Here is a 27,466-nt window from a genome sequence, read left to right as displayed (position 1 = left end):
ACCAGTGGAAAGGCAGCGTCCCTCTCCCGCTCACCGTGGCTCTGCCCCGGGGCCCCCCGGCCCTGTGCTCAGACACGGAGACACGGACATAGGCCATGTGTGCACACGCACCGGCACACGCACGCACACGCCTACTGGGGGATCTGCCTGCAGGGCCTGTCAACTCCCAGGAGGCCCCAGGGGCATGGCCTCCAGGGTCCCCCGCAGCGCGGTGGCCCATACTCCACGCAGGGGCCTCCTCTGACAGAAGGAAGCCCCATCCCCAGAGCAGGGCCCGCCTGCTCCTCCCAGGGCCACCCGAGGGAGTTCAAAGCCTGTGTCCTCACCACGGAGCGGAGCCCGAAGCCACCGGCTGGGCGCTGGGCGTGGGGGAGGGCAGATTCAAGCGCCTCCTTTAAAGTTTCAGACTTTATTTCACGGTGATCGACACACACATACTGGAGTTAGTAATATGACACCACGGGGCCCCCTCCAGCCCCGGCGCGGCCCTGGCGAGGGTCTGGCGGCCACCCCGCCAGCTGTACCTGGCTCCCAGGACAGGGCCGGGCGGCGAGGGTGGGGGCGAGATGGGACGCTGCAATTTAAGGCATTTCTGGCTTCAGGGCCACCTCTACTGCCCTGGCACCTGCGCCCTGGCCAGACGCCAGCCGGCCCTGCTCCGTCTCAGCAGGAACCACAGCCCCTCACCCTGGACCCGGAGTGAGGCTGAGCCCCGCGGCAGCGCCCGGCTGTGCTCAGGCCGGGCAGGAAGGACGGAGACCCACGCCGGCGTCAGATGAAATCAATGCACGAAGGACAGGGCGGTGGTCAGGCTGGATGTGCGGCCGGCAGGCAGTGGAGCCGAGGCACAGCCGCCTGCGCCCTCCGGGGCCCCTCCTGGGACCTGGGACCTGGTCGTGGGGCAGGGGCGCGGCCACGGCCAGGGCAGCTGGGTGGATGGGCGGGGGCAGCTGAGGGGCGGGAAGCCCCAGACAGGCCTGGGCCTGGCCTCTGCTCCCCAGCACCTCGGGACTGCGGGACACGGCTGGGGGTGCAGTGCAGCCCCTAAGTCACAGTATTGGCACGAGAGGTCCAGGCCAGGCCAGGCAGGGAGCAGCTCACACCGAGACGGGCCCTGTGGGGCGAGCACAGCCCCTGCCAGATGGAGCCAGGGTGACCCGGGAGCAGGGTCTGCTGATGGGCTGGGGACACGAGGGGGACACCGCGGACCCGAGCGGGGGGCACAGTGCGCGGCCTGAGGCGTGGCACCCTGAGGCAGAGGGGCTCGTCCGAGGCTGTGTCAAGCCAAGCCCTCCCTGCCGCCACGGTGCCCGCGAGTCCCTCAACACGGTCTGTCTCCGCAGCGCGGTGGCCTGGACGGAAGGGGGTCGGGCCAGACGTCCCTCCGGCCCACGAGCAGGCAAGAAAATCATGTCAAAAAGCAAAAAGTGTACAAAAATAGAAAATAATTACAGCAGGGTGGGCGGGGGGCTCGGGTCCCAGCTCACGGGGCAGGGCAGGGCCGCAGTGCTGGCTTGGTGACGGCGTCCTCCAGCAGGTGCAGCGGGCGCTGGCCCACCACCACGTCCCGCAGACAGCCCACGAACCCCGTGCCGTAGGCCTTGGGCAGGGCCTGGCCCGCGGGCAGCTTCTGCAGACCCCCTGCAGGACAGACGGGTGGCCCAGCTGCGACTCAGTACGGCCGACAGACGGACCCACTCGCCCGGGGAGACCAGGGGACCGGCGGGTGTGCCCACCGCGGGCCTCGCCTCCTGCCCACAGCCCCGGGAGTGGCAGGGCTAAGGCGGGAGAGGACAGAGCCCTGCCCCAGCCGGGCCATCGCCGCCATGCTGAGGGGGCTGGCGCCTGTCCCTCGGATACCAGGAGGCCCGTGGGGCCCCCACCACCTGGCCTCCCCTCCCAACTCACCAAGCCACAAGGTTCCGTCTGTGTCCAGCCGTGTGGCACCGAGCGGCGAGGAGCCAGTCACAGGGGCTTCGTTGCCCACTTGAAGGGAACCTTCCCTCTGCTCCCTGCGGGAGGGGTGAGACCACCAGGGGCTCCAGAGCGCCCTCCCCCACTCCGAGCCGCATCCACCCCAGGGGGCCAGGATGGGGGGGCCCTGACCCCCAGAACAGCAGCTGGTGGCTGCGGCACTGAGCCGGCCAAGCTTCGCTCAGACCAGGGGACGCGTCCCGCCCAGCGTCCGGGCAGGGCACAGCTGCCTTTCCAGAAGGCAGTCGTCTGACGGCGACTGGTTTTCCCGCGTCCTCCCGTCCCTCCCTGCCCCCCGCCGGCGCTGACCTCGGGTCAGGCGGCCTGTCCTGCCCTGCCCAACCCTGCCCAGCCAGGAGTGACGGGCACAGCCCCGCCAGGCACGTGCAGGCAGCGCCCGGGCCCCGCTGACCTGAGCGCCCTGACCCGCAGCCAGCGGTTGGTGTTGACCGGCAGGGAGGAGCGCAGCACCACGGGCTGGGAGCCCAGGTCGTAGCTCAGCTGCAGGTGCCCGTCCACGATGGCCAGTGCCACGTAGTCTGCCCGCTCCGTGGCCTTGCCCATCCACAGCACCAGCCCCTGTGTGGCCTCGGTGCGCAGGCTCAGCTCGAAGCGGTTGCTCTGCAGCGCCTTCTCGCTGGGGACAGAAGGCAGGGCAGGGTCAGGGCGGCAGCAAGGAGGGGCCGCGGTGGGACCCGGGGCGACGGTGCAGGCAGGCGGGCAGACACCGACAGGGGAGAGACGGACAGACAGAGGGACAGCTGGGTGCAGACGACCGGGGAGGCGGGAGGACGGCAGGTGACCGGCCAGCGGGCGGGGCCGGGCACTGCCGCGTGCTCACCTGGGAGAAGCCCCGGAATCCGGAGTTTTGGGGCTTAGAAGCAGGAAGAGAGGGAGGCAGGTAAGCGGGGGTGGGTGGGCTGACGCGCCCCTCGCAGACGGAAGGGGAAGAGCAAGCGTCCATGGAGACACGCGTGACCCCGCCCCCCAAAAGCCCCAGCAACAGCACACATGCAACGTGCACGTGTGGACACCCAGGGAGGGCGAGGCTCAGGCTGCGTGCAGAGTTGGAGGGGTGAGGTGGGGGTGGCGGGGGTTGGGGACTGGGGGCTGCCTGCCTGGGCGTGGCCCCGACGCCCCAGTACACATGTGCACACGCACACACATGCGTACTCAGACACGCACACACACGGACACAATCACACACAGAACTCACACTCCCCCACACACAGATACACAAACACGCACACACCCAGACACGCACATATGGACACACACACATGTGCTCACACATACACACGCCTGGACACGCCTGTGCTGGTGCCTCGGTGCTAGGGTTGGCTGGGGGGGTCAGGCGAGCAGCCTTCGGGCCGCAGCCAGGACGGGGGGGTCACGCCCCCCTTCTGCGCCAGGAGACTGAGCCCCACGCAGCATGAACAGCTCCCCGGCCCCCCATGGACAGTCCAGCCCTCGTGGGGCTCAGGGCTGGGGGGCGGGGCAGAGAACGGTGGGGCGGGAGGGGCCGGTGCTACTTACGCTGGGATCTCATTGGTCAGTTCGCTTGGAAACAAAGAGACAGACGGTGAGAGGAGGGAGGGGGCGGGTGGGCGCCGGGCCTCCCCTCCTGGCCGCGGGGCCGGGGTGCCTGCAGGGTCCTGCACCCGCCCTGCACGGGGCACGGACAGGCGGGCGGGCGGCGGAGGCCGGGTGTGTGGCGGCCAGTTACCTCTCAGTCACAGCGCTGAGGTACTCGACGTAGGTCTGCCCGTCAAAGGCCAGCGCGTCCAGGTCCCCCGCTGCCTTCTCTGTCAGCCCTGAGAGGACGGAGAGGTGAGCTGGGCCCAGCGGGCCTGGGGGTCCGGCCCAGCCCCTGCCGCCGGCGCTCACCCTTCTCGCAGTGCAGCCCCGAGAAGCCCCCGGGACACAGGCACACGTAAGCGGCCTCCCTGGGCACACAGGAGGCCCCGTGGAGGCAGGGCTGGCCCGAGGTCCGGGTGCAAGGGTGGTCCGCGAAGGAGGAGACGTCCACGGCCCGCACCACGTGCTCCTGGGTCAGCAGCTGCTGGCCTCTCAGGGAGACCTGCGGGGGTGAGAGCCTCGGTCTCCCCTGCCGCCCCGACCCCGGGAGCAGGGAGACCCCTCTGGGGACTCTGCCGCCCCACCCGCCCCACGCACCAGCTGGATGGCGCCGTCAAAGCCGGAGGACACGGCGGCTGCCCTCGCCAGCTTGCTGAAGTCGGGGGCCCCCCCCACGTAGAGCAGCTCCTTCAGGTTGAGGACGGTGTGTGGGACCTGTGGGGGGCGCGCCGGTGAGGGGCTGCGAGGGCCACCGAGTCCCAGGCCAGGCGACCCCTGCGACGCCCAACGCCCCCCGGCCCGGCCTCGCTAGGGGCAGCGTTGACCACACGGACACCGGGGTCCCTAGTCGGGGAAGGAGCTACGCTAGGGCGGAGGCGCCGGAGACGGACGAGCCAGACGGGGGCGGACGGTACCTTGCGGGATTTCTGACATCCGAGGGCGTGGGGGTGGCGGAGGAGAGCAGGGAGCAGGGAGCAGGGGGAGCAGAGGACAGCAAGACAGAGAGGACAGTTCAGTGAGAGCCGCGGGCGGCCAGGCCCTGCAGGAAGAGGAGGCGGCGGCAGTGGCAGCAGGGAGGGAGGGGCCCTGGCCCCACGCCTGGCGGGGACTCACCGGGGACTCCCCCAGCACTGGGGGACCGTCGCCCACGCGCAGGGAGCCCTTGCGGCCCTTTCGCTCCAGCGAGACGCGGGTCCAGGTGCCCAGAGTGACGGGCTCCTTGCTCCTGGTGAGGGGGATGCGCGTGAGCAGGCCCGGCCCCCCGCCCGGCCCGCCCCGCGCTGGAGCAGCCCCGCCCGCGCCCGCCCACCTGATGACGGCGGCCCCCTTGCCCAGGTCGTAGCGGAACTCCAGCCGGCGGTCGCGCAGCGCCAGGGACACGAAGTCCCCCTTGCCGTCCGTCTTCTGGCCGTTGTAGAGCAGCAGGCCGCTGGGGCCGCGGGCCAGGAACACCACCTCCAGCTCCATCTTCTCCCTGGGGTCAGCGGGGTCGTGGGCCTCTCACGTCCCGCCCCCCACCGGTGGACAGAGGTGGGCCGGCCCCTCCCCCACTGACCCCAGGTCCCGCCCGAAGGTGTGTAAGCCGCTCAGCTCCAGGTAGGAAAAGCCGCTGAAGTCCGCCAGGAAGGGCCGCGCATCGTCGGGCTCCGAGACTGTGGGGACCGGGCAGAGTCACGCAGGCTCCGGCCCTGCCCCTGGGCCTCCTGCACCCCCAGGCCCCCCCCAGCCCCGAGCCTGATTCAAAACCTAACGAGAGGCCGGGCCCCAACCCAAACCCCAACCCGAGCTGAAGCCCAGAGCTGGCCGAACGTGGGCCCCGACCCAGCCTGCCCCCACCCCGCCCTGAGAGCCCCGCGCCCCCACCTATCTGGCAGAGGGCACCCCCACGGCCCAGGGGGCACTCGCACGCGGCCCCCCCCTCGGGCAGCACGTGGCACGGGGCTGCCCCGTGGCAGGGGTTCGGCCGGCAGGGACTCTTCTCCTCCGCGCAGGTCGGGCCTGGAGGGAGGGAGACGGGAGGGGGGTCCCAAGAGGCCTAAGACCCCTCACAGACACGTGGACCCCCAGCACCCACCCCGGGCCCCGCCCTCACCGAAGCGGCCAGGCGGGCACTGGCAGCGGAACATGCCGGCCTGCAGGGCCTGGCACGGGGCGCCGTCGCGGCAGGGGTTGGGCAGGCAGGGGTGGTCCCCGCACTCGCCCACTCCGGAGCCGTGGGCCGCAGCCCCCTGCCAGCCGCCGAGCTCCAGCCGCTGGTTGTTGACGTCCAGCAGGCGAATGCAGCCCCTCAGGCCAGTGCCGACTGCAGTCCGCTCCAGCACCCTGCCGCCAGGAAGGGGACGGGGGTCAGGGACACCCGACAGGCCAGGCCCGGGCTCAGGGACACCCCCGTTCCCAAACCCTCTGCCGCTTAGGACCTGGCTGGGCCCAGGCACGTCGGGGCCAGCCCCTCCCAGCCAGGACAGGGTCAGGAGCGGGGTCACCGCCACAGCGACATAAAGAGGGCAACGCCCTCCCCCCTTGACTGTTCGTAAGACTGGGCCTCTTGGATGCCCCTGCGAGCCAGAGGCCAGAGCCACGCCGCCCGCGGTGCTCACACGCCAGCCTGGTCCTCAGGGACGCCACCCACGAACAGGTCCGTGTCCAGGTTGAGGCCGTCGGTGCCCCTGGGGCTCTCGCCCAGAACAGGCGTCTCACCATCCACCGAGAGGGTGCCCTGGCGCCAGTGCCGCGACAGCTCCAGGCGGTGCCAACGGCCGGGCTCTATGGGCACCGCGCTGGTCAGCACTGCAGGCCCGGAACCCGTGTCAAACCTGGGGCGGGAGCAGGCGCTCAGGACCCCCGGTCTGGCCTGTCCCTGAGCCGTGCCCCACCCAGCTCTGCCGGCCCCCCTGGGCTCTGCCCCGCCCCCTGCCAGCTGCACCCACCCGGCCCCCTGAGCTGTACTCCAGCACCAAGCCCCGCCCCGTGAGCCCCGCCCCGTGAGCCCCGCCCCGTGAGCCCCGCCCCGTGAGCCCCGCCCCGTGAGCCCCGCCCCGCCCACCTGAGCTGCACGCGGCCGCCCTGTAGCGCCAGTGCCAGGAAGTCCTTCCCGCGCGCGTTGCCGTTATAAAGCAGCAGCCCCTGCGGCTCCAGCGCCCGGAATTCCAGTGCCAGGCGCAGCGTGTGGTAGGCGCGGAGAGTGGGGAAGGCCAGGAAGGAGCGGCCCCCGAAGGCTGGCACCGGGGCGGGCAGAGCTGCAGAGCAACGGGGAGCGTCGGCTGGAGAAGCGCCGAGGACCCCACCCCAGCCCCTCCCGGCGGCCGCGCCCTTACCCTTCTCACAGACGGCGCCGCCCCTGCCCTCCGGGCAGCTGCAGCTGAAGTCCCCACCCGAGTCCTGCTCCTGGCAGGTCCCCCCGTGGAGGCAGGGCTGGGAGTCGCAGGCCCTTGGGGACTGCTGGGGGCCTGCGGGCAGAGGCCGGCGTCCGGGCACGCGGCTGGGGGCAGTGGTGGGGGGCCGGCGCGTGGTGGGCAGGGCGGTGGTCTTGCCGACTGGCCGGCTCGTGTGACTGGGGTACAGGGCCCGAGGGGTCACTGCAGACGGCAGGCGGGCCACAGTGGTGGCTCTGGCCGTGGCCACGGCGGCAGTGGCTCCCGTGAAGAAGGCAGGAAACCAGTCTGGGGGGGGGGGGCAGCCATCAGGGTCTGCTGGGAGCAGGGGCGGGAGGGGGACAGGACACGGGGGCTCACCGAAGTCCATGAACCGCACGTGCTCCTGCAGCGGGCGCCTCACCCCCAGGGACCGGCGCCGGGCCGCCTGGATCTGCCGGAGCAGGGCCCGGCCCACGTCGGGAGCCCTGAAGGCTGTGGCTGGGGAGGAGGGGCTCTGAGCAGGCAGCACCCCCACAGCCCCCAGCCCCCACCGCTCCCACAGACACCCGGGAGGCTCACTGGGGTCAAAGTGCACGTCCACAATGGCTCGGACTGATCTGCCAGGTCCCAGGTCGCGCAGGTGGACGCTCCGGAAGTCCTTCTTGACATCGGAGTTCCGGAAGAGCTCGTCGAGCTGCGGGCAGGGCGGAGGCGGTGACTCGGGGGCCGCCCAGGTCCTGCTGGAGCTGGTCCCCTCCAGGCTGCCGGGCCCTGCCCCGGTGCCGGTGCCGCTCTGGTCTGTCCCCGGGCACAGCTAGTGGCCGGGCGGGCCGCCCCGCACCCCACGCCCTGCTTACGGCGCTCTCGATGCTCCTGGCCGTCTCCCCAAACAGCTCCGACTTGGGGTCGGCCATCTCTGGCGTGTAGAACAGCTCCTGGCCCTCGACCCCCTCGAGCTCCAGCACGCCCTGGAAGGCCTTGGTGGCTGCAGGGGAGAGGCAGTGAGGACCTCCTGGCCCCACCTGGCCCCCGGCCGGCCCAGGCCCCAGCAGCAAGACACGCAGGGCAGGTGGATGTTAGTCAGATGGTCGTGAGGTTAGTGGGGACCCCGGGGCAGGGCTGGCGTCAGTTACCAGGCGGACTCCTCGGAGCAGCGCCCAGGCCGGCTTGCAGCGAGAGAGACGGGTTAGGCATGCGTCCTGACCACACGTGTGCAGGGACCAAAGACCACGCGTGTGCGTGTGCCGAATCCCCAAGACCATCACGCTCGGTACCGACCTGCTGCCCAGGGGTGGGGAGGGCACCCCGGCCACGTCCAGGCTGATCCTCACTCTACCTGCCTCCGGCCACACACTCACCAGGGCAGTTGGAGCCCTCCGCGTCCAGCGCGGGCGTCTTCCCATCCGCGCAGCAGCCCAAAGGCGAGTTGTAGCAGGAAGCCCGCTCCACGGGCGGCCCTGGGGTCACCACGCCGCTGCCCTCAGGGGGCTCAAGTCCTGGGGAGGCGCAGTCTCAGCCCAGCTCCAGGTGGAGCCTCTCCTGGACCTGCCCATCTGCCTGCGTCCCGGAGTCCCGCCCACCCCAGACCTGCCCCCTCCCCCACACCCCAGAGTCCCGCCCACCCCAGACCTGCCCCCTCCCCCACACCCCAGAGTCCCGCCCACCCCAGACCTGCCCCCTCCCCCACACCCCAGAGTCCCGCCCTGCACACCCTAGACCTGCCCCCGCGTCCCGGAGTCCCGCCCACCCCAGACCTGCGGGCCCCCCCATCCAGGAGTCCCGCCCACCCCAGACCTGCCCCCTCCCCCACACCCCAGAGTCCCGCCCTGCACACCCCAGACCTGCCCCCGCGCTCCAGAGTCCCGCCCACCCCAGAGCTGCCCGCACGCCCGTGCCCTGCTCACCCCCGGAGCCTCCCCCGCTGGCCTCCTGGTCCCCGCTCAGCTCCTGGTCTCCACTCCCGTCGGCGCTGCCGGACTCGGCAAAGGCAGCCGTGGCCAGGCTGGGTGCAGGGGAGGGTGCCGTCGGGGGCACAGTCAGCACAGGCCGCAGGGTGGTCCTGGGGACGCTGGCCGTTGTCCGAGGCCGTGACGCGGGTGGACGGGTAGGCCGGCTGCGGGGGGTACTGCCGGGAGCCAGGGGGAGGGCACTGGGGGGGGGTGGCAGTGCCTCATTCAGGACAAGCCCCGAGCTGGTCACGGGCACAAGCGTCGGGCGGGCGCCAGGAGCCTCTGCAAGGACAGGGAGGTTGCAGTGGGGCCAGGGTCAGGGCAGGGTCGGGCTTCCTGGCCAGTTCTGGGCGGTGGCCGTGGGCCTCACCCTGGCACGGGCCGGGGCTCCGGACGGAGATGGGCAGGCCCTGGCGGCAGGCGATGGTCTTTAGCTGGCACTCGTTGCCGTACGTGACTCCGTCCGACCCGCAGACCTGGGCACAGGGCAAGGATGCTCGGGCGGGGCCTTCTCCCACCCGCCCCCCGCCGTGGGCACCCTCACCTTGGTGGCATTGGCCTCAGGACAGGCAAGCGTCGGGCAGGCGCAGTGCGCGGAGCCAGCCTCCTCCACGCAGGACGCACCAAACTCGCAGCGCATGTCCGCACAGGTCCCGCCGGCCACAGGGGCTGGGGCACAGACACGGGAACCGCCGGCTCACTCGGCCCCACCGCGTGCGGGAAGCCCTGGGTCAGCACCAGCCCCTCCGCTCCTCACCTGCTTCGCAGCCAGCAGGGCCCAGGGTGTGGCCATCCGGACACTGCCCGCACTTGGGACCAGCCACCCCCGGCTTGCAGGAGCACAGCCCGGTCATCTGCTCACAGTCGTCCCGCACGGCGCCCCGGGGCTCACAGCTGCAGGCTGGGGGAGACCTGACGTCCGCACTGGGCAGCCCCCCCAGCCTGGCCTGCACCCCGGCGCTGCCCAGTCCCAGCCAGGTGTGCGTCAGGCCAGGGTCTGAGCAGGTGAGAGGACAGCACGGGGCTGGGGACACAGGCAGGAGCACTGGGCTCATGGACAGGCCTGGGCCCCGTCACTCACGGGTGCAGCCACTCCGGCCATCGGTGACGATGCCTCGGAAGTTCCAGAAACCAGGCTCACAGCGGTCGCACCGGAGGCCACCCACGCCCGGGCGGCAGGAGCACTGTCCCGTGGCCGCGTCGCAGGTCCCGCCGTAGGAGCCGTGTGGGTTGCACTGACACACACCTGTGGGGCCGAGGCAGGACAGGTCACGCGGCCCCATGGCTGCCCTGGGCTGGCCGGGGTCAGGGCCGCGCACGGGTACTCACTGGGGCAGCCGGCCAGGCCCACACCCCGGGCGGCAGTGACGTTGTCCTGGCAGCAGCCGTAGGGGGTCTGGGCACAGTGCGCGGGGGCCACGGGCAGCAGCGGGGCCAGCGTGGGGCCTGCAGGGCAGGGCACAGGGCTCAGACCTCACGCAGCGCTGGACGCCGCCCAGCCCGGCCACCCTGCCTCTGCCAACCTCAGCCATGACCGCCCAGCCCCGACGCCCGCTCCCGCCGGGGCCTGGGAGCCCAGGGCTGAGGTCACAGGTGAGGCCACCACGTCACGTGTGAAGACGTGTCTGTAAACGCAAGAGCAGTAACCCGCAGAACACACAGAGCCCCCTGTACACAGAATACCCCAAATCACGGAAACACAGCCCACGTACGCTGAGAAAACGACTGTGCGAGACGGCTCACGTACAACGAAAGGTGCACGTTTGCCCACGTTCCCACACACTTACCCCGTGCAGACATGCATCCGTGTACACGCATGAGCATAAACTTGTAACAAAGTTGGTGCATTTATTGGACCACAGCCAGTTTGTCCCACAAGAGAGAAAGACCCGAGGGCAGAGCCCCACCTGGCCCACTGCAGCCCCCAACACCGCAGCCTGGCCTGGCGCCCAGCAGGGGCTGCTGCCCACGCACCCACATGCCACACTGCTCACACAGGAACACGCACCATACACGCCAGCCCTCCCCAGCACACACACGCACCCGCCTCACGCCAGTGAGCACACGGGAGCAGAGGCTGCTGCCCACGCACCCACATGCCACACTGCTCACACAGGAACACGCACCATACACGCCAGCCCTCCCCAGCACACACACGCAGCCGCCTCACGCCAGTGAGCACATGTGAGCAGAGGCTGCTGCCCACGCACCCACATGCCACACTGCTCACACAGGAACACGCACCATACACGCCAGCCCTCCCCAGCACACACACGCAGCCGCCTCACGCCAGTGAGCACATGTGAGCAGAGGCTGCTGCCCACGCACCCACATGCCACACTGCTCACACAGGAACACGCACCATACACGCCAGCCCTCCCCAGCACACACACGCAGCCCGCCTCATGCCAGTGAGCACACGGGAGCAGAGGCTGCTGCCCACGCACCCACATGCCACACTGCTCACACAGGAACACGCACCATACACGCCAGCCCTCCCCAGCACACACACGCAGCCGCCTCACGCCAGTGAGCACATGTGAGCAGAGGCTGCTGCCCACGCACCCACATGCCACACTGCTCACACAGGAACACGCACCATACACGCCAGCCCTCCCCAGCACACACACGCAGCCGCCTCACGCCAGTGAGCACATGTGAGCAGAGGCTGCTGCCCACGCACCCACATGCCACACTGCTCACACAGGAACACGCACCATACACGCCAGCCCTCCCCAGCACACACACACAGCCCGCCTCATGCCAGTGAGCACACGGGAGCAGAGGCTGCTGCCCACGCACCCACATGCCACACTGCTCACACAGGAACACCCACCATACACGCCAGCCCTCCCCAGCACACACACGCACCCGCCTCACGCCAGTGAGCACACGGGAGCAGAGGCTGCTGCCCACGCACCCACATGCCACACTGCTCACACAGGAACACGCACCATACACGCCAGCCCTCCCCAGCACACACACGCAGCCGCCTCACGCCAGTGAGCACATGTGAGCAGAGGCTGCTGCCCACGCACCCACATGCCACACTGCTCACACAGGAACACGCACCATACACGCCAGCCCTCCCCAGCACACACACACAGCCCGCCTCATACCAGTGAGCACACGGGAGCAGAGGCTGCTGCCCACGCACCCACATGCCACACTGCTCACACAGGAACACCCACCATACACGCCAGCCCTCCCCAGCACACACACGCACCCGCCTCACGCCAGTGAGCACACGGGAGCAGAGGCTGCTGCCCACGCACCCACATGCCACACTGCTCACACAGGAACACGCATCATACACGCCAGCCCTCCCCAGCACACACACGCAGCCCGCCTCATGCCAGTGAGCACATGGGAGCAGAGGCTGCTGCCCACGCACCCACATGCCACACTGCTCACACAGGAACACGCACCATACACGCCAGCCCTCCCCAGCACACACACGCAGCCCGCCTCATGCCAGTGAGCACATGTGAGCAGAGGCTGCTGCCCACGCACCCACATGCCACACTGCTCACACAGGAACATGCACCATACACGCCAGCCCTCCCCAGCACACACACACAGCCCGCCTCATGCCAGTGAGCACATGGGAGCAGAGGCTGCTGCCCACGCACCCACATGCCACACTGCTCACACAGGAACACGCATCATACACGCCAGCCCTCCCCAGCACACACACGCAGCCCGCCTCATGCCAGTGAGCACACGGGAGCAGAGGCTGCTGCCCACGCACCCACATGCCACACTGCTCACACAGGAACACGCACCATACACGCCAGCCCTCCCCAGCACACACACGCAGCCCGCCTCATGCCAGTGAGCACATGTGAGCAGAGGCTGCTGCCCACGCACCCACATGCCACACTGCTCACACAGGAACACGCATCATACACGCCAGCCCTCCCCAGCACACACACGCACCCCGCCTCATGCCAGTGAGCACATGGGAGCAGAGGCTGCTGCCCACGCACCCACATGCCACACTGCTCACACAGGAACACGCACCATACACGCCAGCCCTCCCCAGCACACACACGCAGCCCGCCTCATGCCAGTGAGCACACGGGAGCAGAGGCTGCTGCCCACGCACCCACATGCCACACTGCTCACACAGGAACACGCACCATACACGCCAGCCCTCCCCAGCACACACACGCACCCCGCCTCATGCCAGTGAGCACATGGGAGCAGAGGCTGCTGCCCACGCACCCACATGCCACACTGCTCACACAGGAACACGCACCATACACGCCAGCCCTCCCCAGCACACACACGCACCCGCCTCACGCCAGTGCACATGTGAGCAGAGGCTGCTGCCCACGCACCCACATGCCACACTGCTCACACAGGAACACGCACCATACACGCCAGCCCTCCCCAGCACACACACGCAGCCCGCCTCATGCCAGTGAGCACATGGGAGCAGAGGCTGCTGCCCACGCACCCGCGGCGCCCACGCACCTCGGCAGGCTCCCTGGGCCGCGACATACAGCTCTTGCTGAGACTCGCACCTGGCCTTCTTCAGGTCACACTCGGTGCCGTAGGTGACGCCGTCTGAGCCGCACACCTGGAGGGGAGGTGTCAGTGTGGGCGGCCTCGGCCCTTCCCGCCGCCCGCCTGGAGCCCGGGCAGGTGGGGCTCACCGGGCTCCGCGGGACACTCTGGCAGCTGAAGTCGCAGATGCAGGGCCCGTCCTCCGAGTCCTCGTCCCAGATGCCACCTCGCTGCCGGCACAGCTCCTGTTCACACTCGCCGTCCTCCCCGGAGCCAGAGCCTCCGGAGCCACACTCGGCTGTGGGGAGCGGGGACTGCGTCACCCACAGGGCCCCTGTCTGAGGCTGGTGCCCCGCGGCTCAGGCCAGCTGCGCCCTGGACCCACCCTGCTCGCACGGCCCTGCCCGGGCCTCCTCGATCTGCCTCTGCTGACGGCAGGCGGCTTCCCGCAGCTCACACGCACTGCCGTAGGTGACGCCGTCACTGCCGCACACGGGGCCGGGCGGGGGGCGCTCACACGGGGGACACACGCACTGCCCCGCCGAGCACACGGCCCCGAAGGCACACACTGCGTCTCCACAGGTCTCTGCAGGAGAAAGAGCCAGGCGGGGTCTGCAGGCCCGGCTGGGGGAGGCAGGGACCCCCGCCCGCCCGGCCCCACAGCCCCACTCACGGCAGCGTCCCGCCGAGGCCACGTGCAGGCTGATCTGCTGTGTGCAGGCGTGGACGTGCAGCTCGCACTCGCTGGCGTACGTGTGCCCGTCGGAACCGCACACGGGCTGGGCCGAGGCCACGCATTCCGAGGGGCACACGCAGCGCCCCGTCTCGGCCTCGCACAGGGCTCCGAAGCGGCACTGCCCGCAGCGGTCTGGGGAGGGGGCTCTGTCACCACGGCGACCAGGAGAGCCCTCCCCCGACCAGACCCACCCGCCCACCACTGACCACAGGGTCCTCTGCGGGCCACCCGGATCTCCTGCCCGAGGGTGCAGGCCGTGGCCGCCAGCTCGCACGCGCTGCCGTACGTGACGCCGTCGCTGCCGCACACGGGATCGTAGACGCCCGAGCACGCCTGCTGGCACTCGCAGGCCGCCTGCCCGTTCTTCACAGCACACGTCGCCCCGAACGCGCACTGCACCCCGCGGCACGGGGACGGGGCCTGGTCTGGGGGGACACGGGCACTCAGCGGGCCCCCCGTGGCTTCGGGCCGAGCCCCCAGCCCCACGCAGCAGTCCCTTCCCGGGGTGGGGATGGCGGAGGAAGAGCGAACGGGGAGAAGAGCCAGATGCAGGACACAGCAGAGAAGGGACAGGCACGACACAGGCGGACAGGGACACAGGCCCAGGCGGCCCCAGGAGTGCTCACGACTGCCCGCGTGGCTGTGGGCCGGGCTTGCCCAGCCCGCCCTGGCCACTGACCCCTGACCCCCGACCACCAGCAGCCGCACGACACGCGTGCGTGTCGGGGGCTCCCTCCATGGCGGGGAGCAGTCTGCACCCCGAGTCACACCCGGGGCCGCAGGGGGAGGTGGTGTCTGTCCACTTGCTCTGGGGGCCACAGGCCAGGCAGCAGCGAGCCACGCCCCCCCCCGCCGCGCCGGGGCCAGACCTCGGGCCACAGACTCCGGGTGGGTGGCCGGCACCTCCTCCTGCCAGGGGTCAGGCTGGAAGACACACGAGGCGGAGCCGACAGGGAGGAGAGGACCGCGGAGAGGAGACAGACGCAGGAAGAAAGGCCAGGAAGACGGTGCCCTGGCCAAGACGCACAGGGGCAGGCGGAGCACGGCAGCCGACCCCTCAGGTTCTGACCGGGACCCTGCCTCTCAGGGAGCTGCTGGCTGCGTGACCCCAAGAGTCTGGGACCCCAGTGTCATGGCCGGGTACGGTGTAGGGAGACCGAGGGAGGGCTGGGAGCGCAGACCAGGGAGCCTGCCCAAGGCCCCCACCTCCGCCCCGGCCCGGCCCAGGCACACCCCCCCGACGGCCTCCAGCCCCCAGAGCCTTCCCAGCGTGACCAGCCCTCGCCCAGAACCCCAGAAGGAGGATGACGAGGGATGACGATGGTGTGTGATGTCAGGACAGCGAGCGACGCAGGCCCAGCCCGCCCCCGCCTGGACCCCACCCCAGGGCGCTCACCACACGGGCCCCGGTGCTTGGTGGGGATGGCGCGCTGCTGCCGGCACTCGGCCTGCTGGCGCCAGCAGTCGTTGTCATACGTGTGCCCATCCTGGGCACACACAGGCCTGTAGGCCCCGTCACAGGTGACACGGTCGCAGGAGCAGTGGCGGCGGCCCCGGCGGGACAGGCACACGGCGTTGAAGCGGCAGGGCTCCGGGCACTGGTCTGGGGGGGGCACAGACGTCACAGAGAGGCCAGAGCCCCCGCCAGCCCCTGCCCTCCCACCCCGGCTGTACGTGGGACCCACGGGCACGCAAGGCGGCGGGGACACAGCAGGCCCGCAGGGACAGTGGGGCAGGGGGGCCCGGCCCCGGGAGCCACCCACCTTGAGGCTGGCACTGGCCGGAGCGCACTTTCTGGAGGAGGAGGCCGTGGGCAGCGCCCACGCGGCCCATGACACAGTCGTTTTCGTAGGTGACGCCATCGTCCCCACACACTGGCGCCTGCCGGGCAGGGCAGCTCTCCGGCCGCAGAAGCATCTCCGGGCGCCGCGTGCGCGGGTTCACGCGGCAGCTGCGGCTCAGGTCAGCGAGGGCTCCCTGGCAGGGGTCTGCGGGTCGAAAGGGCAGGAGTCAGGGGCCGTCGCCTGCCCGCAGAGCCCGGCTGCAAGCGCGCGGCACTCACCACAGGGGCCACTGAACTTCTTGAAGACGTTCTCCTGCTTGGCGCAGGCGCGGCGCAGGAGCTGGCACTCGCTGGGGTAGTCGGCGCCGTCGCTGCCGCACACGGTGCCCTCGGGGGCGCCCCGGCAGGTCGTGGGGCACAGGCAGGAGGCTGACTGCCCGTCGGCTGAGGGTGCACAGGTGCTGCCAAAGCCACAGGTCACATTGGCACAGGGGTCCCGGGACCCTGTTGGTGGGGTCGGTGTAGGTCATGCCAGGCCCCCTCTGGGCCCGCCCCCCACGCAGGGCCCGCCCCCACGCAGGGCCCGCCCCCCACGCAGGGCCCGCCCCCCACGCAGGGCCCGCCCCCCACGCAGGGCCCGCCCCCCACGCAGGGCCCGCCCCCCACGCAGGGCCCGCCCCCCACGCAGGGCCCGCCCCCCACGCAGGGCCCGCCCCCCACGCAGGGCCCGCCCCCCACGCAGGGCCCGCCCCCCACGCAGGGCCCGCCCCCACGCAGGGCCCGCCCCCCACGCAGCGCCCACCGCAGGGCCCGCGGCGGAGCAGGCGGATGCGCCGCTGCTGGGTGCACTGCGCCCGCTGCAGCTCGCACTCGTTGCTGTAGGTGGAGGCGTCGGAGCCGCACACCGGCGCCACCACGCTGGGGCACGCGCTCTTCTTGCACACGCAGGAGGCCCGGCCCGGCCCCTCCGCGCTGGGCTCGCACACTGCACCGAAGCCGCACAGCATTCCCCGGCACGCTGCGGGTGGGACGGGGGGAGGGTCTGGTCAGGACCGGCCACCAGGGCGCCTGCTCCCACGCCCACCGCCCGTGAGACCGTGCACTGACCCCCCACGCACGCAGCCACCCGCGTCCACCAGTGCTCCACCAGCGGCCACGCTCACAGGCCCCACGCACCAGGATGGGGAAGCACTCTCCCCGCGCCCCAGCCCTGCGGCCGTGGAGGGGGCTCTCCCGCAGCTGGTCCCCAGAGATGGGAACCCCCCCCCAAGTGCCGCCGCAGAGACGGCCCTGCCATCTCCATCACAACCCCACCCACATCAGCACCAGGGCCCCTCCCCTGACACCCTCAGCGCCCAGGCCTGAGAGCCTTCGGGGACCCTTCTTGGGCACTGCTGCCACCTCCCAAGAGGTCCCACCCAGGCGAGGGGCCAGAGGCCAGGTCTCAGGCCAGCTCCTCCCTCCCTCCCGCCCACTGGGCCCCCAGGGCCTGTCTTTGCCCTTCCCCCGCCTTGCCCGGCCCTGCCCAGTGTTGCCCCGGCCTCTGCTGTCCCACTATCTGCCCCCCACCCCCTGCCTGTCAACGGCGACCTTCTCAGGAAGGTTTGTCACTCTGTTCTCTAACACGTTAGACGTCAACACTGCAGGCCACAGTGCCCGGCACACGTCCCATCGGGGACCTTGACCTCGGCCTTGGAGGGGCCGCTCCCCACATGCAGACGAGGGGTGCTCGCGGAGGGGCCCGCTCTCAGTGCCTGAGCTCCGGGGAAGAAGGCAGACGGACAGGCGAGCCCAGAGCCGCTGGGGACAGCCCCGGGGACAGCCCCAGGAGCACAGCATGGGAAGGGACAGGCCGCAGCTGTCTGGACCTAGTAAATGCTTAACTGGGTCCCATTATCATTAATAAGTGACAGCAAAGGGAGCAGGATGGCCTTCCCGTCACCTCCCAGCAGGCGTGGGAAGTGAGGCAGGAGGAAACCCCCCAACTCCCAGCAGGGTGGGGAGCACTAGGAGCTAGAGCCAGCTGTTGCCATGGCAACAGCCCACCCCAGACTCTGGTGGTGTCTGTCTGGTGTCCCCAGCCCACCCCAGAAGGCTGAGTGAACAGGGGCCCCGCCCCCCTGCCGCTCCTCTGACGCTGCAGACAGACTGCCCACCCTGTCTCCACCCACCATGGGACCCACAGCTTGTCATGCTGTTGTGCCTGTGTCTCCTCCTGTGCACAGGAGCAGCAGGGGTCGGGCTGGGGGTTACTTGCAGAGGGGCCCACACACAGCACTATGTCCTATCCCATCCTGAGTACAGGGATAAGAACTGTTCTCAGCCTCCGCCGCCCCTGTCCTGGCTCCAACCAGACTCCAGCCATGTGCACCACGGCTCCTCCTCCCCTTCCCTGTCCTCCCGCCCTGGGCGCCCCCCGCCACTGGGCCCTCTCCCGCCCTCGGCGCACCCCCCAGCCAAATCCAACAGGCACCGGCTGATGCCCGGCGGCTGTTCTCTTCAGCTGGACCTGCTGACCAAGCTCCCCGGCAGGGTGCCACCCCCCCACGGCCAGGGACCTGGTCACCTCTGTGGGCCTGGGCTCCTTGGCCGCTTGCTGTATGTCTGCTCCTTGGGCTCAGCCTTCTTCAGCCCTCTGGCCACCCTGGCCCAGCCAGACCTCCCCCAGGGTCCCAACCTCATGGCCAGGGACACCAGTTCCTCACCCACTGAAACCTGTACCTCCCTCCTCAGCCCAGCCAAAGGCTCTGCTGTGTCTCCCCAAGACCTGGGGAGGAAGGTGATGATGATGGCAGCTAACCCCAGATGAGCCCGGCCAGGGCACTTGGCCAGGGGCACAGAGGACGAGGGCTTGGGGTGGCAGACCAGAGACCATACGTCCCAGATAGGCTCTGCTGTGGCCAAGGGCAGTGCAGAGACCCCCAGGAGCCCCAGGGGCTGCTGAGCAGAGCTGAGCAATGGCTCCCACCTTGGTCTGGTGGGCGGGTTCAGGTCTGGGCTCTCCCACCACTGGCTGCACGAACTTTGGGAGTCAGCTTCCCTCGGGAAGTCGCCCCAGCTGTGAGTGGGGGACACCTGCCGGCTCCCAGGGCTATAGCATTTGATGACATGAGGTAGCAAAGCCAAGGCGCAGAGAACGGGGTGCTGATCCCTGCTCCTGTCCCCAGTCCACGCTGAAAAGATGTCTCAGGACTCAGCTCAAGCATCACTGCCTCCAGGGAGACCCCCAGCCGCACGCTCACACGGTGGGGTCAGGTGAGGGGCTGCCTGCACCTGGTCGAGGCCCACCTCCCCACAGAACCCCCTAGAGATCGTAGAGGCTCCTGGTGAGTTTTTTGGTTGCACAGGCACAAACACCATCTGCAGACAAGTGCAGCACTGGCACACACGTGTGTGCACATGTCCACACATGTACTGCACATGCATGCCTTCACACAGGCACTGGCACACACGTGTGCACATGTCCACACATGTACTGCACATGCACGCCTTCACACAGGCACTGGCACACACGTGTGCACATGTCCACATGTGCCCTGGACGTACATGCCTTCACGCAGGCACAGGCACACGTGTGTGCACATGTCCACACATGTACTGCACACACTTTCACACAGGCACAGGCACACATGTGTGCACACGTCCACACATGCACTGCACGTGCACACCTTCTCACAGGCACACACGTGTGCACATGTACTGCACACACACACTTTCACACAGGCACAGGCACACGCGTGTGCACGTGTCCACACATGCACTGCACATGCACGCCTTCACACAAGTGCAGGCACACACGTGTGTGCACATGTCCACACGTGTACTGCACGTGCACACCTTCACACAGGCGCAGGCACAGCACATCACAGCAGCCACACCCTGTGTGCGTCAGGCACCACTTGGGCACCCCCCCCCACGACACCCTCAAGCCCCTCGGCAGGGGAGGAAGCTGAGGCACAGCTGAGGCCCCGACAGAGCGACGCTGCTACCGGACGGCAGGGCTGGGCTCAGACCGTCTGTGCACCTGGCCGCCGCCTGTGCAGCCTCAGCAACGCAAGCGGCACACCTGGGCACCCGTGAGCCCTGAGTCCCTCACAGGTCAGCTCCGGAGTACCCCGGGGTGCACCTCTGCCACGCCTGCCCTGGCTCGGCCTCCTGTGGGAGCCCCCCCAGCCACTCAGCCCCCCACGCAATCCCTTCTGCTGCGTGCCCAAGCCCCCCTCACAACACGCAGCGTCGCTGGAGGCGGCAGCGGCTTTTTATAGCCGCCCGTTCGGGTATATTTAACTCCCTCTCTGGTCTCGGGTGGGCCGGGGGAGGGAGCTGATGCCCCAGCCCCGCCTGTGGCCACAGCTAGACACGTATCACATGGCAATGGCCATGGCGTGTAGCCGTCCCTGAGTGTGCAGTGGGGTGGGGTGTAGATGTGGGACCCAGGTGTGCAGCGGTGGGTCCCACAGCTCACCAGCCTCTGGGCTTCCGGAGAGGGGGCTGAGGATGTTGAGGAGGGTGACCTCCCCCCCAGCCAGGTCTTTAAATCCAGGTAGCTCCAAGCCCCTTGCCCACAGGCCCCACCCAGCAAAGACCTTCCTCCTCCACGTGGCCTGTCCCACTGGGAGGGTTGGGCCTCTTCCTAAGAGACGGGGGGACTTGTCTGAGTCACACCCTCCTGCCCCTAGTCCAGGGGTTGCCAGGAGCAACGGGGTCTTGTGGGACAAGCAGGCTGCCACAGGTTCCTGCCACTCCGTGCCCCCCAAATACCTCGGGGCACACACCCAAAGGGCTTCTGTGTCTTAGGAGGGGGAACAGCAACACCCCAGGTGGAGGCCCCTTGGGGGCCACAGGCTCACACCCCTACAAGGCCACGCTGGCCCCAAGCACCCTGGCCATGCAGACAGGTCTCCCCTGCCCACAACCCAGGACGGGCCAGTTGCTCGGAGGAGCCTTAAGGATCTTGTGGGAACAGCCTGAGGTGGGGTGTGGCTGTTGGGACTGGGGCTGGGGGCCCCAGAGGAGAAGGCAGAGGCAGAACCCAGGGCCAGGGTGGGACCCCCACGGCCACTACCCCTCACTCCCACCCCTGGTGCAGACCCTGGCCAGGGCCCCTGGGACGGGGAGCCCCATCAGCCAAGAGAGCACACTACAGCTTGGGAGCACCGCGGCCTCCGGAGTAGAGGGCAGCTGGCTGCAGATGACCCCCGCCTGGACGGCCACCAACGAAGCACAGGAGAGCCTTCAACCCTGTGCCCCTGAATCCAGCTGCTGCTACTGGGTGCCCAGACCCCGCTCCCCGCCTCTCAGACCCCTGAGCACCCCCTGCCCCCCCAACCTCCCAGCACAAGGCGGGCACCACAGGGCTGTGGACAGAGAGAAGGAGGGCTCCCCGCCGGTGCAGCCCACCTCCAGCAGTCGTGCCCCGCTCCCGAGACCCAGGAAGGAACCCAGACTACCTGTGCTAGCCAGGGGCCCATCCAGGGAAAGCCTGTGGCCCAGTCCCCAGAACCAGACCTGCAGTCCCCACCCCCAACCGCTGCAGGAGCCCCGATGCCATCATCCTATCCCAGGTCCTAGTCGGGACAGACCCACTCTGCCCCCCCCATACAGACAAGCCTGTAGATGTGGCTTCTGTGCACCCGCACAGGTACCCGCCCACCAGGGGACCCAGCGATGGGACAGGTGCTTCCCCACCTGCTGGAGAGGACCCCGGGCTCCGAGGGCGCCAAGAGCCTCCCAGCCCTGCCCCGAGCAGCCCTAACCACTTCCTCACTTTCCCTCACACCCCCCCTGACCGCTGCGGCCCACACGCCAGCAGCCCCACTGGGAGCCAGGCCCAGCCCACAGGGCGGGTCAGCAGCACTGCCCAGCCCCCCACCCCCCACAGGGTACCCTCCAGCCCGCCCGGCCCCTCCTCACACAGCTGTCAGCAGGCCGGCGCCCTCCCGCGCCCCCAGCCCGGCCTCCCGTCTGTCCACCTCCAGCCTCTGTCCAGCCCCACCCCCTCCTCAACAGGGAGGAGGACAAAGGAAAGGAAGCCCCCCAACCAGACTGACCCCACTGCCCCAACCCACCCACTCCCACCCCCACCCTGCACGTGTTGCCTGTCGTCAGCTCCACTTGTGGGTTCCAGGACTTGTTCCCAATTCTGAGGCTGAGGCTGCTGACGCCCAGAGAAGACAGAGCTGTACATTTGTGCCCCCAGGCCCGGGCCCCCAGGAAGGACCAGGCTCTCCAGTCCAGCTTCTTCCCCTTGCAGACACACTGACCACACCTGGTAGGTGGCCCCTGATCCCCTGATCCCCAAGCATGCCACAGCCCACCTGACACCCCCAAGCTCGGCCCCACTCACCATCAGCTGGCGTCGGAGGTGCTGGGGTAAAGTGAGTCCCGGGTTTGTCTGGGAAAAAACAAATCTCTGAGTTAGGCGTCTCTGAGCAGGTCTTTCCCTATCCCGTCCCTTTGCCCGGCCTGGAAGGAGCACCGTGCCCTCCCACACCCCTCCCCGCCCAGCCCCAGACATCCAGGCTGGGGAGGCCGGGAAGCAGCGGCCCTGGCTCTTCTCTGCCCCCGCAGCTGCATGGTCAAGCCTGACCCTATCAGGTGGGGCCCCAGCGGCTGGGGTGCCGGCAACTACGGCTTCCTGAGGAGAGTCCAGCCCAGCCCCTCCCCCTGCACCTCCCAACGTGGCCAGCTGCCCCTCGGCCCCCAACTCCCACAGGAAATGTTTCTGCAGCTCAGGCTGAGGGTCAACCCCCCCAAGAGCTCACGGACAGGCCTCCAGAGGCCCCCCAGGGTTCCCGAGGGAACACAACCCATCCCCAGAAGATGCAGGTGGGCCACCCGAGCCATGTAACAGCCCCAGGCCACTCTGCACCCCGCCTGCCCTCCAGCCCTTGCAGCAGGTGGAGCTCGGCCAGCAGAAAGCAGAAGCAGCCCGCTGGGCAGGTGGGGCGGCCACGCCCGGCAGCCACATACAGGTGTTGAGGAACAGCAGCGCGGCCAAGCCCAGAGTGGATGTGGCCAGCAGGATCAGGCAGACGTTGCAGGGGATCGTGAAGTAGCGCACCAGCAGGGAGACACCAGGCTGCTGCCGGGGGTCCCGCTCCAGCGGCAGTGGAGGCATGGCCTGGGCTCCTCGGCCCCTCTCCTGGGGCGTGGGGGGTCCTCACGGAGTGCCTTTGGGCCTCTTCAGGGCTACTGTCCCCATTCTGGGACCCCTGGGGCAGCGGACAGCACCTGTGCTCAAAGTTCAGCCCCAGCCCCAGCCCCAGCCCCAGGCAGGGGCGCCAGGCCCCCTCCGGAGCTCTTCAGGCTCATTATAGGAGGTGTGTAGAATTATCCGGGAGTAGAAATCCCCAATTTGGACGCGGAGGCAGCCACTCCTGCGGTCCACACCCCGGCCCGGCCAGCGGCTCTCCCGCTGCGCTCAGCCTTCCCGGAGCCCCTGGGGCCCGGCGGCGCCGGCTGCAGGGCGCCGGCTGCAGGGGTCCGCGGCGGCAGGGAAGGAGGGTCTGGGCGGCTCTTCCCCGGCAGAGGCGGAGCGGCGATGGCAGCGAGCGGGAGGCAGAATAAAGCGCCGCCCGCAAATCCCCTCGCCCTCGCGGGCTGGGCGGTGAGTGAGGGGCGAGGGCGCCGCGGAGGAGGGCGGGGAGCGCAGACAAAGGAAGCCGCCTCCGGGGACCCCGGCGTCCGCGGGGAGTCGCAGCTCGCCGAGCAGAGAGGGTCGGTGGGCAAGGACGCGGCGCAGCCAGGAAACACGGCACAAAAGGGCCAGGGTCGGGGTGCGGGGCTGGGGGCACTGGGGTGCGGGGCGGGGAGCGGGCTGGGAGCACTGGGGAGCGGGGCGCGGCCGGGGTTGGGAGCGCTGGGGTGCGCGGCGCGGCCGGGGTTGGGGGCGCTGGGGTGCGCGGCGGGGGCTGGGGCTGGGGGCGCTGGGGTGCGCGGCGCGGCCGGGGTTGGGGGCGCTGGGGTGCGGGGCGGGCGGCCCTGGGGCGCGGCGGGGGGCGCTGGGGTGCAGGGCGCAGCCGGGGCTGTGGCCGGGGCTGGGGGCTCGGGCGGCGCCGGGGCGCAGAGCAGGTGCTCGGCGGGGCCTCCCCAGGGTTAATCCGATTCCCTGCGCGGGGCTCGGCCCGCACCGAAGACCGGGCTGGAGGACCGGCTCGGGGCGCGCGCGTGGGTGCGCGTGTCGTCGTGCGGGTGCGCGCGAGCGCTTCCCTGGCCCCGCGGGCCCTGGGGGTCTCCAGGTGGGTGCAAGCCCGAGGGTGGCTGAGATGACGGGCCCAGAGGCCGCCTCGCCCACCCCTCTATGAACTGATGGCGACACCCCAAGCTGCCCGCGCACCCCCAGCTCCCTTCCGGGCGGAGAGGGAACATGCAAATGACCCAATGCAAATAAGCCATATGCAAATAGCCGCCGGGACTCCCGGCAGGTCCCGCGAGCCTGGAGCGCCCCCGAGAGGCTGCCAAGAACGCTGGGGCCGTGACGTCACGGCGGGGGCGGGCGTCCCTGCCCCTCCCCCGTCCTCCAGTCCCGCGTCTCCACCGCCCGCCCGAGGTCGCCCTTTTCCCTGGCCCCTCCAAGCGTGGGGGCTCCAGGAGGTCGGCGAGGGTCCTGCGCGCCACCCCTACTGTCCACAACAGTCACTTCCACCTTCCTCAGCCAGGAGCGCTTAGGTGACCACCCCCGTGACCAGGACCTTGGGCCGCACCCTCTCCACCACCTGCAGCCCTTCGGGAGAGACGCCCGCCCCGCTCCGCAGCCCCTTCCAGCCCGGACCTGGTCACACGCCCAGTGTCCCTGCAATGACCCCGGCGCCTACCCCACCTCCATTTGAGCCTGGGGGCGGTTCTCCCAAGGAAAGCAAGTCCTCCCAGGCGTGAGGGTCTCCTCCGCCAGGCCCCGGGACCCCTCCGAGTCCCCTCCCACGGCCGCTGACCACTGTTGACTGACACTTGTTGGCCCTGCCACACAGCCAGCCGCACTCACATCCCACACACCGCGGCGGCAGGTTGCCTGGGCAACCAGTGCCAGCCCTGGCCACGCTCAGGCCTCCTGGGTCCATCCTGGGAAAGCAGCACTGACCACACCCACCTCCTGGGGGCCCATCTGCCCTGGCCCTGGAACCTGCACTTCCCACCCCCCACGGCCTCCATCTGGACCCTCCAGGGTCCCTCCCTGTCCCTGCAGCCTCCACCCTGCTCAGTCTTCCTGGGCAGGTGGGCTTCTCCACGAGCCCGCCCCCCAAGTTCCTTCATCCCATCCCAGCAGTGCCACCCTAGCTTGCGAGTTCCCTCTCCGTGGATTCCTTTCTGTCTCACAGCCAGGCACACAAACAGCACATGCCACACAGGAGTCACCGAGTCACCCTGCCCCATCACCCAGGCTGGAGATCTTCAGGTTTCCCCAGGGCCCTGGAACCAGTGTTCTAATGAACAAACAAAGCCCAGAGCAGCAATCCATTAAACCGCTCCCCACCCCCCCCACTGGCCTCGCCCTCTCTGGGGGGAGCTACTACTCCACCACCCCACCCTGCTGGACCTTGGCACTGTCCACACCACGATGACATGTCCGGCCATGCTGCCTCCCTGAGCACCCAGGCCAGGGTCTGACTTTTTATCTCCCCAGGGCAGAGCTTAGCAGGAGGAAAGGAGGAGCCGGGGAGAGCCCAGGGCGGTTCACACACATGTTCCCATCTGTACTCACTGCCCGGCTCAGAGGGGGCCCCAGGTCAGTGCCACAGTCCAACCCCTGGCAACGCCCAGCGCGCACACATACACACACACACACACACACACACACACACACGCAGGCTGCTGCCACCTGTAGCCATGAGGGGCTCTGCAGGGGGAGGGGGGCACAGAACCAACGTGGGGGGAGGGGCAGGGCTGAAAGGGAGCCTCAAACATTGCCTGGGAACTCTGCCCCCACACAGACCCTGGGATCTGCCAGCAGTGGGGTCCCAACAGGCTGGCCTGAATGCCCACATGCGGGGGCCTGGCTGGCCCCCACCAACTGTGGGATGAGGCGCAGGGCCCGCTGGAGAACAGGCAGGCAGCCTGGCCCCGCCCAGCCCCAGGCCTGCCTGAGCCCCCCACTGGGGCGGGGATGCCTTCAGAGACAAAGGGCCATTGAGGCCCCAGGCCCAGCAGGGGCACTGGGGCGGGGGGAGCTCAGGATAGTCCAGCTATTTTAAGCTCTTCAGACAAAATCATCCAGCCCGACAGCCCACGCAGGCTCATGCCCAGGAAGGAAAAGAAGACCCCGGACAGGCGTCGCTGGGCTCATCCTAACAGCAACCTGCGAGTGGCCACACACGTGCCCACCTAATAGGTATTCCAGGTCTCCATCATGACGGTACATACATGCACACACCTGCCTGCACACGCTGGATGTCCCCCTCACCTGCAATGCTGGATGCCCCCCCTTACTCGAACACACTGGATGTTCCCCCCCGACCTGCACAGGTTGGCTGTCCCCCTCTACCTGTACACACTGGATACTCCCCCCACCTGCACACGCTGGATGTTATACACACACACACACACACACACACAGGGTATTCCTCTCCCTCCCCATTCACCTGTGTTCATTCTCACCTGGTGTCACACACACCTTCCTACAACACACAAAGCCTGTCGCTCAGCCCCCAGCACACACTAGTATGTGTCCATCCACCTCCCTGTGTGGACACGTGCAGCCTCCGGTTGGGACCTTCCGGGTCCTTCCGGGTACTTCTCTGGCCTTGAGAAGGTGGGGACGGGGCCTGGAGAGGGTGGAGGAGGTTGCCTGGCTCCATGCAGGGGACCCTCTCTCAGCTCCAGAGGGGCTAGGCCGGGCTCCTTGGGAAGGGTGGGAGGGCGGTGCTGGCCCTGCACACACACAAGGGCTCGGACACCCGCCAGCTCCAGCGAGGGGCCTCCCCTCCAGACCAGCTGAGATCCGGCCCCACCCAGCATGAAGTCCCTCTGCTCCCAGCCCCAGAGAGACTAAGCAGCAGAGGCAGGAGCCAGGAGCCAGAAGCAGCGGGTCACAGGTCACAGGTTAGGGTCACACTCACAGGTGTTTAGCGCCCAGTGGTGGAGGAGAAGTGGTGGAGCTGCAAGGGGTGGGGGTGGGGAGGTCAGATGGGGGTGTTGGATGTGCTGCTGGGCCCTGGGCTGTAGTAGCAGCCACCACCGGCCAACCCCAGGTGAGGCCCAGGTGCCAAGTCAGACCCTGTGGGCTCTGTGTGCCCACCCACCAAGGCCTTCTGGACAACTGACCTGCTCTTAAGGGTGGTGGGATCCAGTGAGAATTTTGGGAAGGGGCTCAGCAGGGCTGGCTCTTAGGGTAGCTACCAGGGTCCCTGGAAGCCTGCGGTCCCACCACCTCTCCCCACCCCCATCACTCAGCAGCACCCCCCTCACCAACCAACCACCCCTGACCCTGACCCTAACCCTAACCCTAACCCCTCCACCCCTGCCCCTCTGTGGGCCAGGCAAAGCAGTCAGGCCCATTTCAAACAAAGCTCAGATGGGCTGGTGTCCCTCAGACTGGAGAGTCCTTAAGGGGTGGTATTTGCAGAGACCTGACAGGTGGAGGGGG

General features: G+C 69.2%; 1 protein-coding gene across 5 annotated transcripts in view; it reads right to left on the bottom strand.

Annotated features, from left to right (window-relative positions):
• Nucleotides 1-408: 408 nt before the first annotated feature.
• The window catches only part of AGRN (agrin), a 35,454-nt gene continuing 8,396 nt past the window's right edge, over nt 409-27,466 (bottom strand). The window contains exons 3-39 of one of the 5 annotated variants that reach the window (XM_069464669.1): nt 22,232-22,279; nt 16,688-16,903; nt 16,165-16,389; nt 15,866-16,090; nt 15,499-15,705; nt 14,309-14,527; nt 14,040-14,234; nt 13,752-13,952; nt 13,516-13,664; nt 13,334-13,439; nt 10,184-10,300; nt 9,936-10,100; nt 9,612-9,755; nt 9,399-9,523; nt 9,225-9,330; nt 8,810-9,136; nt 8,264-8,401; nt 7,763-7,890; nt 7,485-7,599; nt 7,284-7,403; nt 6,867-7,211; nt 6,596-6,788; nt 6,150-6,365; nt 5,645-5,874; nt 5,416-5,550; nt 5,108-5,204; nt 4,862-5,026; nt 4,666-4,777; nt 4,467-4,478; nt 4,150-4,266; nt 3,862-4,054; nt 3,701-3,788; nt 3,511-3,534; nt 2,816-2,848; nt 2,387-2,611; nt 1,909-2,012; nt 409-1,641 (exon numbers count right to left, since the gene is read on the bottom strand). In XM_069464669.1, the coding sequence (XP_069320770.1) occupies nt 1,484-1,641; nt 1,909-2,012; nt 2,387-2,611; nt 2,816-2,848; nt 3,511-3,534; nt 3,701-3,788; nt 3,862-4,054; nt 4,150-4,266; nt 4,467-4,478; nt 4,666-4,777; nt 4,862-5,026; nt 5,108-5,204; nt 5,416-5,550; nt 5,645-5,874; nt 6,150-6,365; nt 6,596-6,788; nt 6,867-7,211; nt 7,284-7,403; nt 7,485-7,599; nt 7,763-7,890; nt 8,264-8,401; nt 8,810-9,136; nt 9,225-9,330; nt 9,399-9,523; nt 9,612-9,755; nt 9,936-10,100; nt 10,184-10,300; nt 13,334-13,439; nt 13,516-13,664; nt 13,752-13,952; nt 14,040-14,234; nt 14,309-14,527; nt 15,499-15,705; nt 15,866-16,090; nt 16,165-16,389; nt 16,688-16,903; nt 22,232-22,279 (5,723 nt within the window). In that variant the 3' untranslated portion in view covers nt 409-1,483. Of the gene's footprint in view, nt 1,642-1,908; nt 2,013-2,386; nt 2,612-2,815; nt 2,849-3,510; nt 3,535-3,700; nt 3,789-3,861; nt 4,055-4,149; nt 4,267-4,466; nt 4,479-4,665; nt 4,778-4,861; nt 5,027-5,107; nt 5,205-5,415; nt 5,551-5,644; nt 5,875-6,149; nt 6,366-6,595; nt 6,789-6,866; nt 7,212-7,283; nt 7,404-7,484; nt 7,600-7,762; nt 7,891-8,038; nt 8,105-8,263; nt 8,402-8,809; nt 9,137-9,224; nt 9,331-9,398; nt 9,524-9,611; nt 9,756-9,935; nt 10,101-10,183; nt 10,301-13,333; nt 13,440-13,515; nt 13,665-13,751; nt 13,953-14,039; nt 14,235-14,308; nt 14,528-15,498; nt 15,706-15,865; nt 16,091-16,164; nt 16,390-16,687; nt 16,904-22,231; nt 22,280-22,857; nt 23,006-27,466 lie in introns of those variants that run through there. The other 4 variants (XM_069464671.1, XM_069464667.1, XM_069464668.1 and 1 more) reach the window with 4 other exon arrangements.

Source organism: Eulemur rufifrons, unplaced genomic scaffold (assembly GCF_041146395.1).
Source record: "Eulemur rufifrons isolate Redbay unplaced genomic scaffold, OSU_ERuf_1 scaffold_84, whole genome shotgun sequence".
Classification (NCBI taxonomy): Eukaryota; Metazoa; Chordata; class Mammalia; order Primates; family Lemuridae; genus Eulemur; species Eulemur rufifrons.
This window is presented reverse-complemented; position numbering and strand designations above follow the sequence as displayed.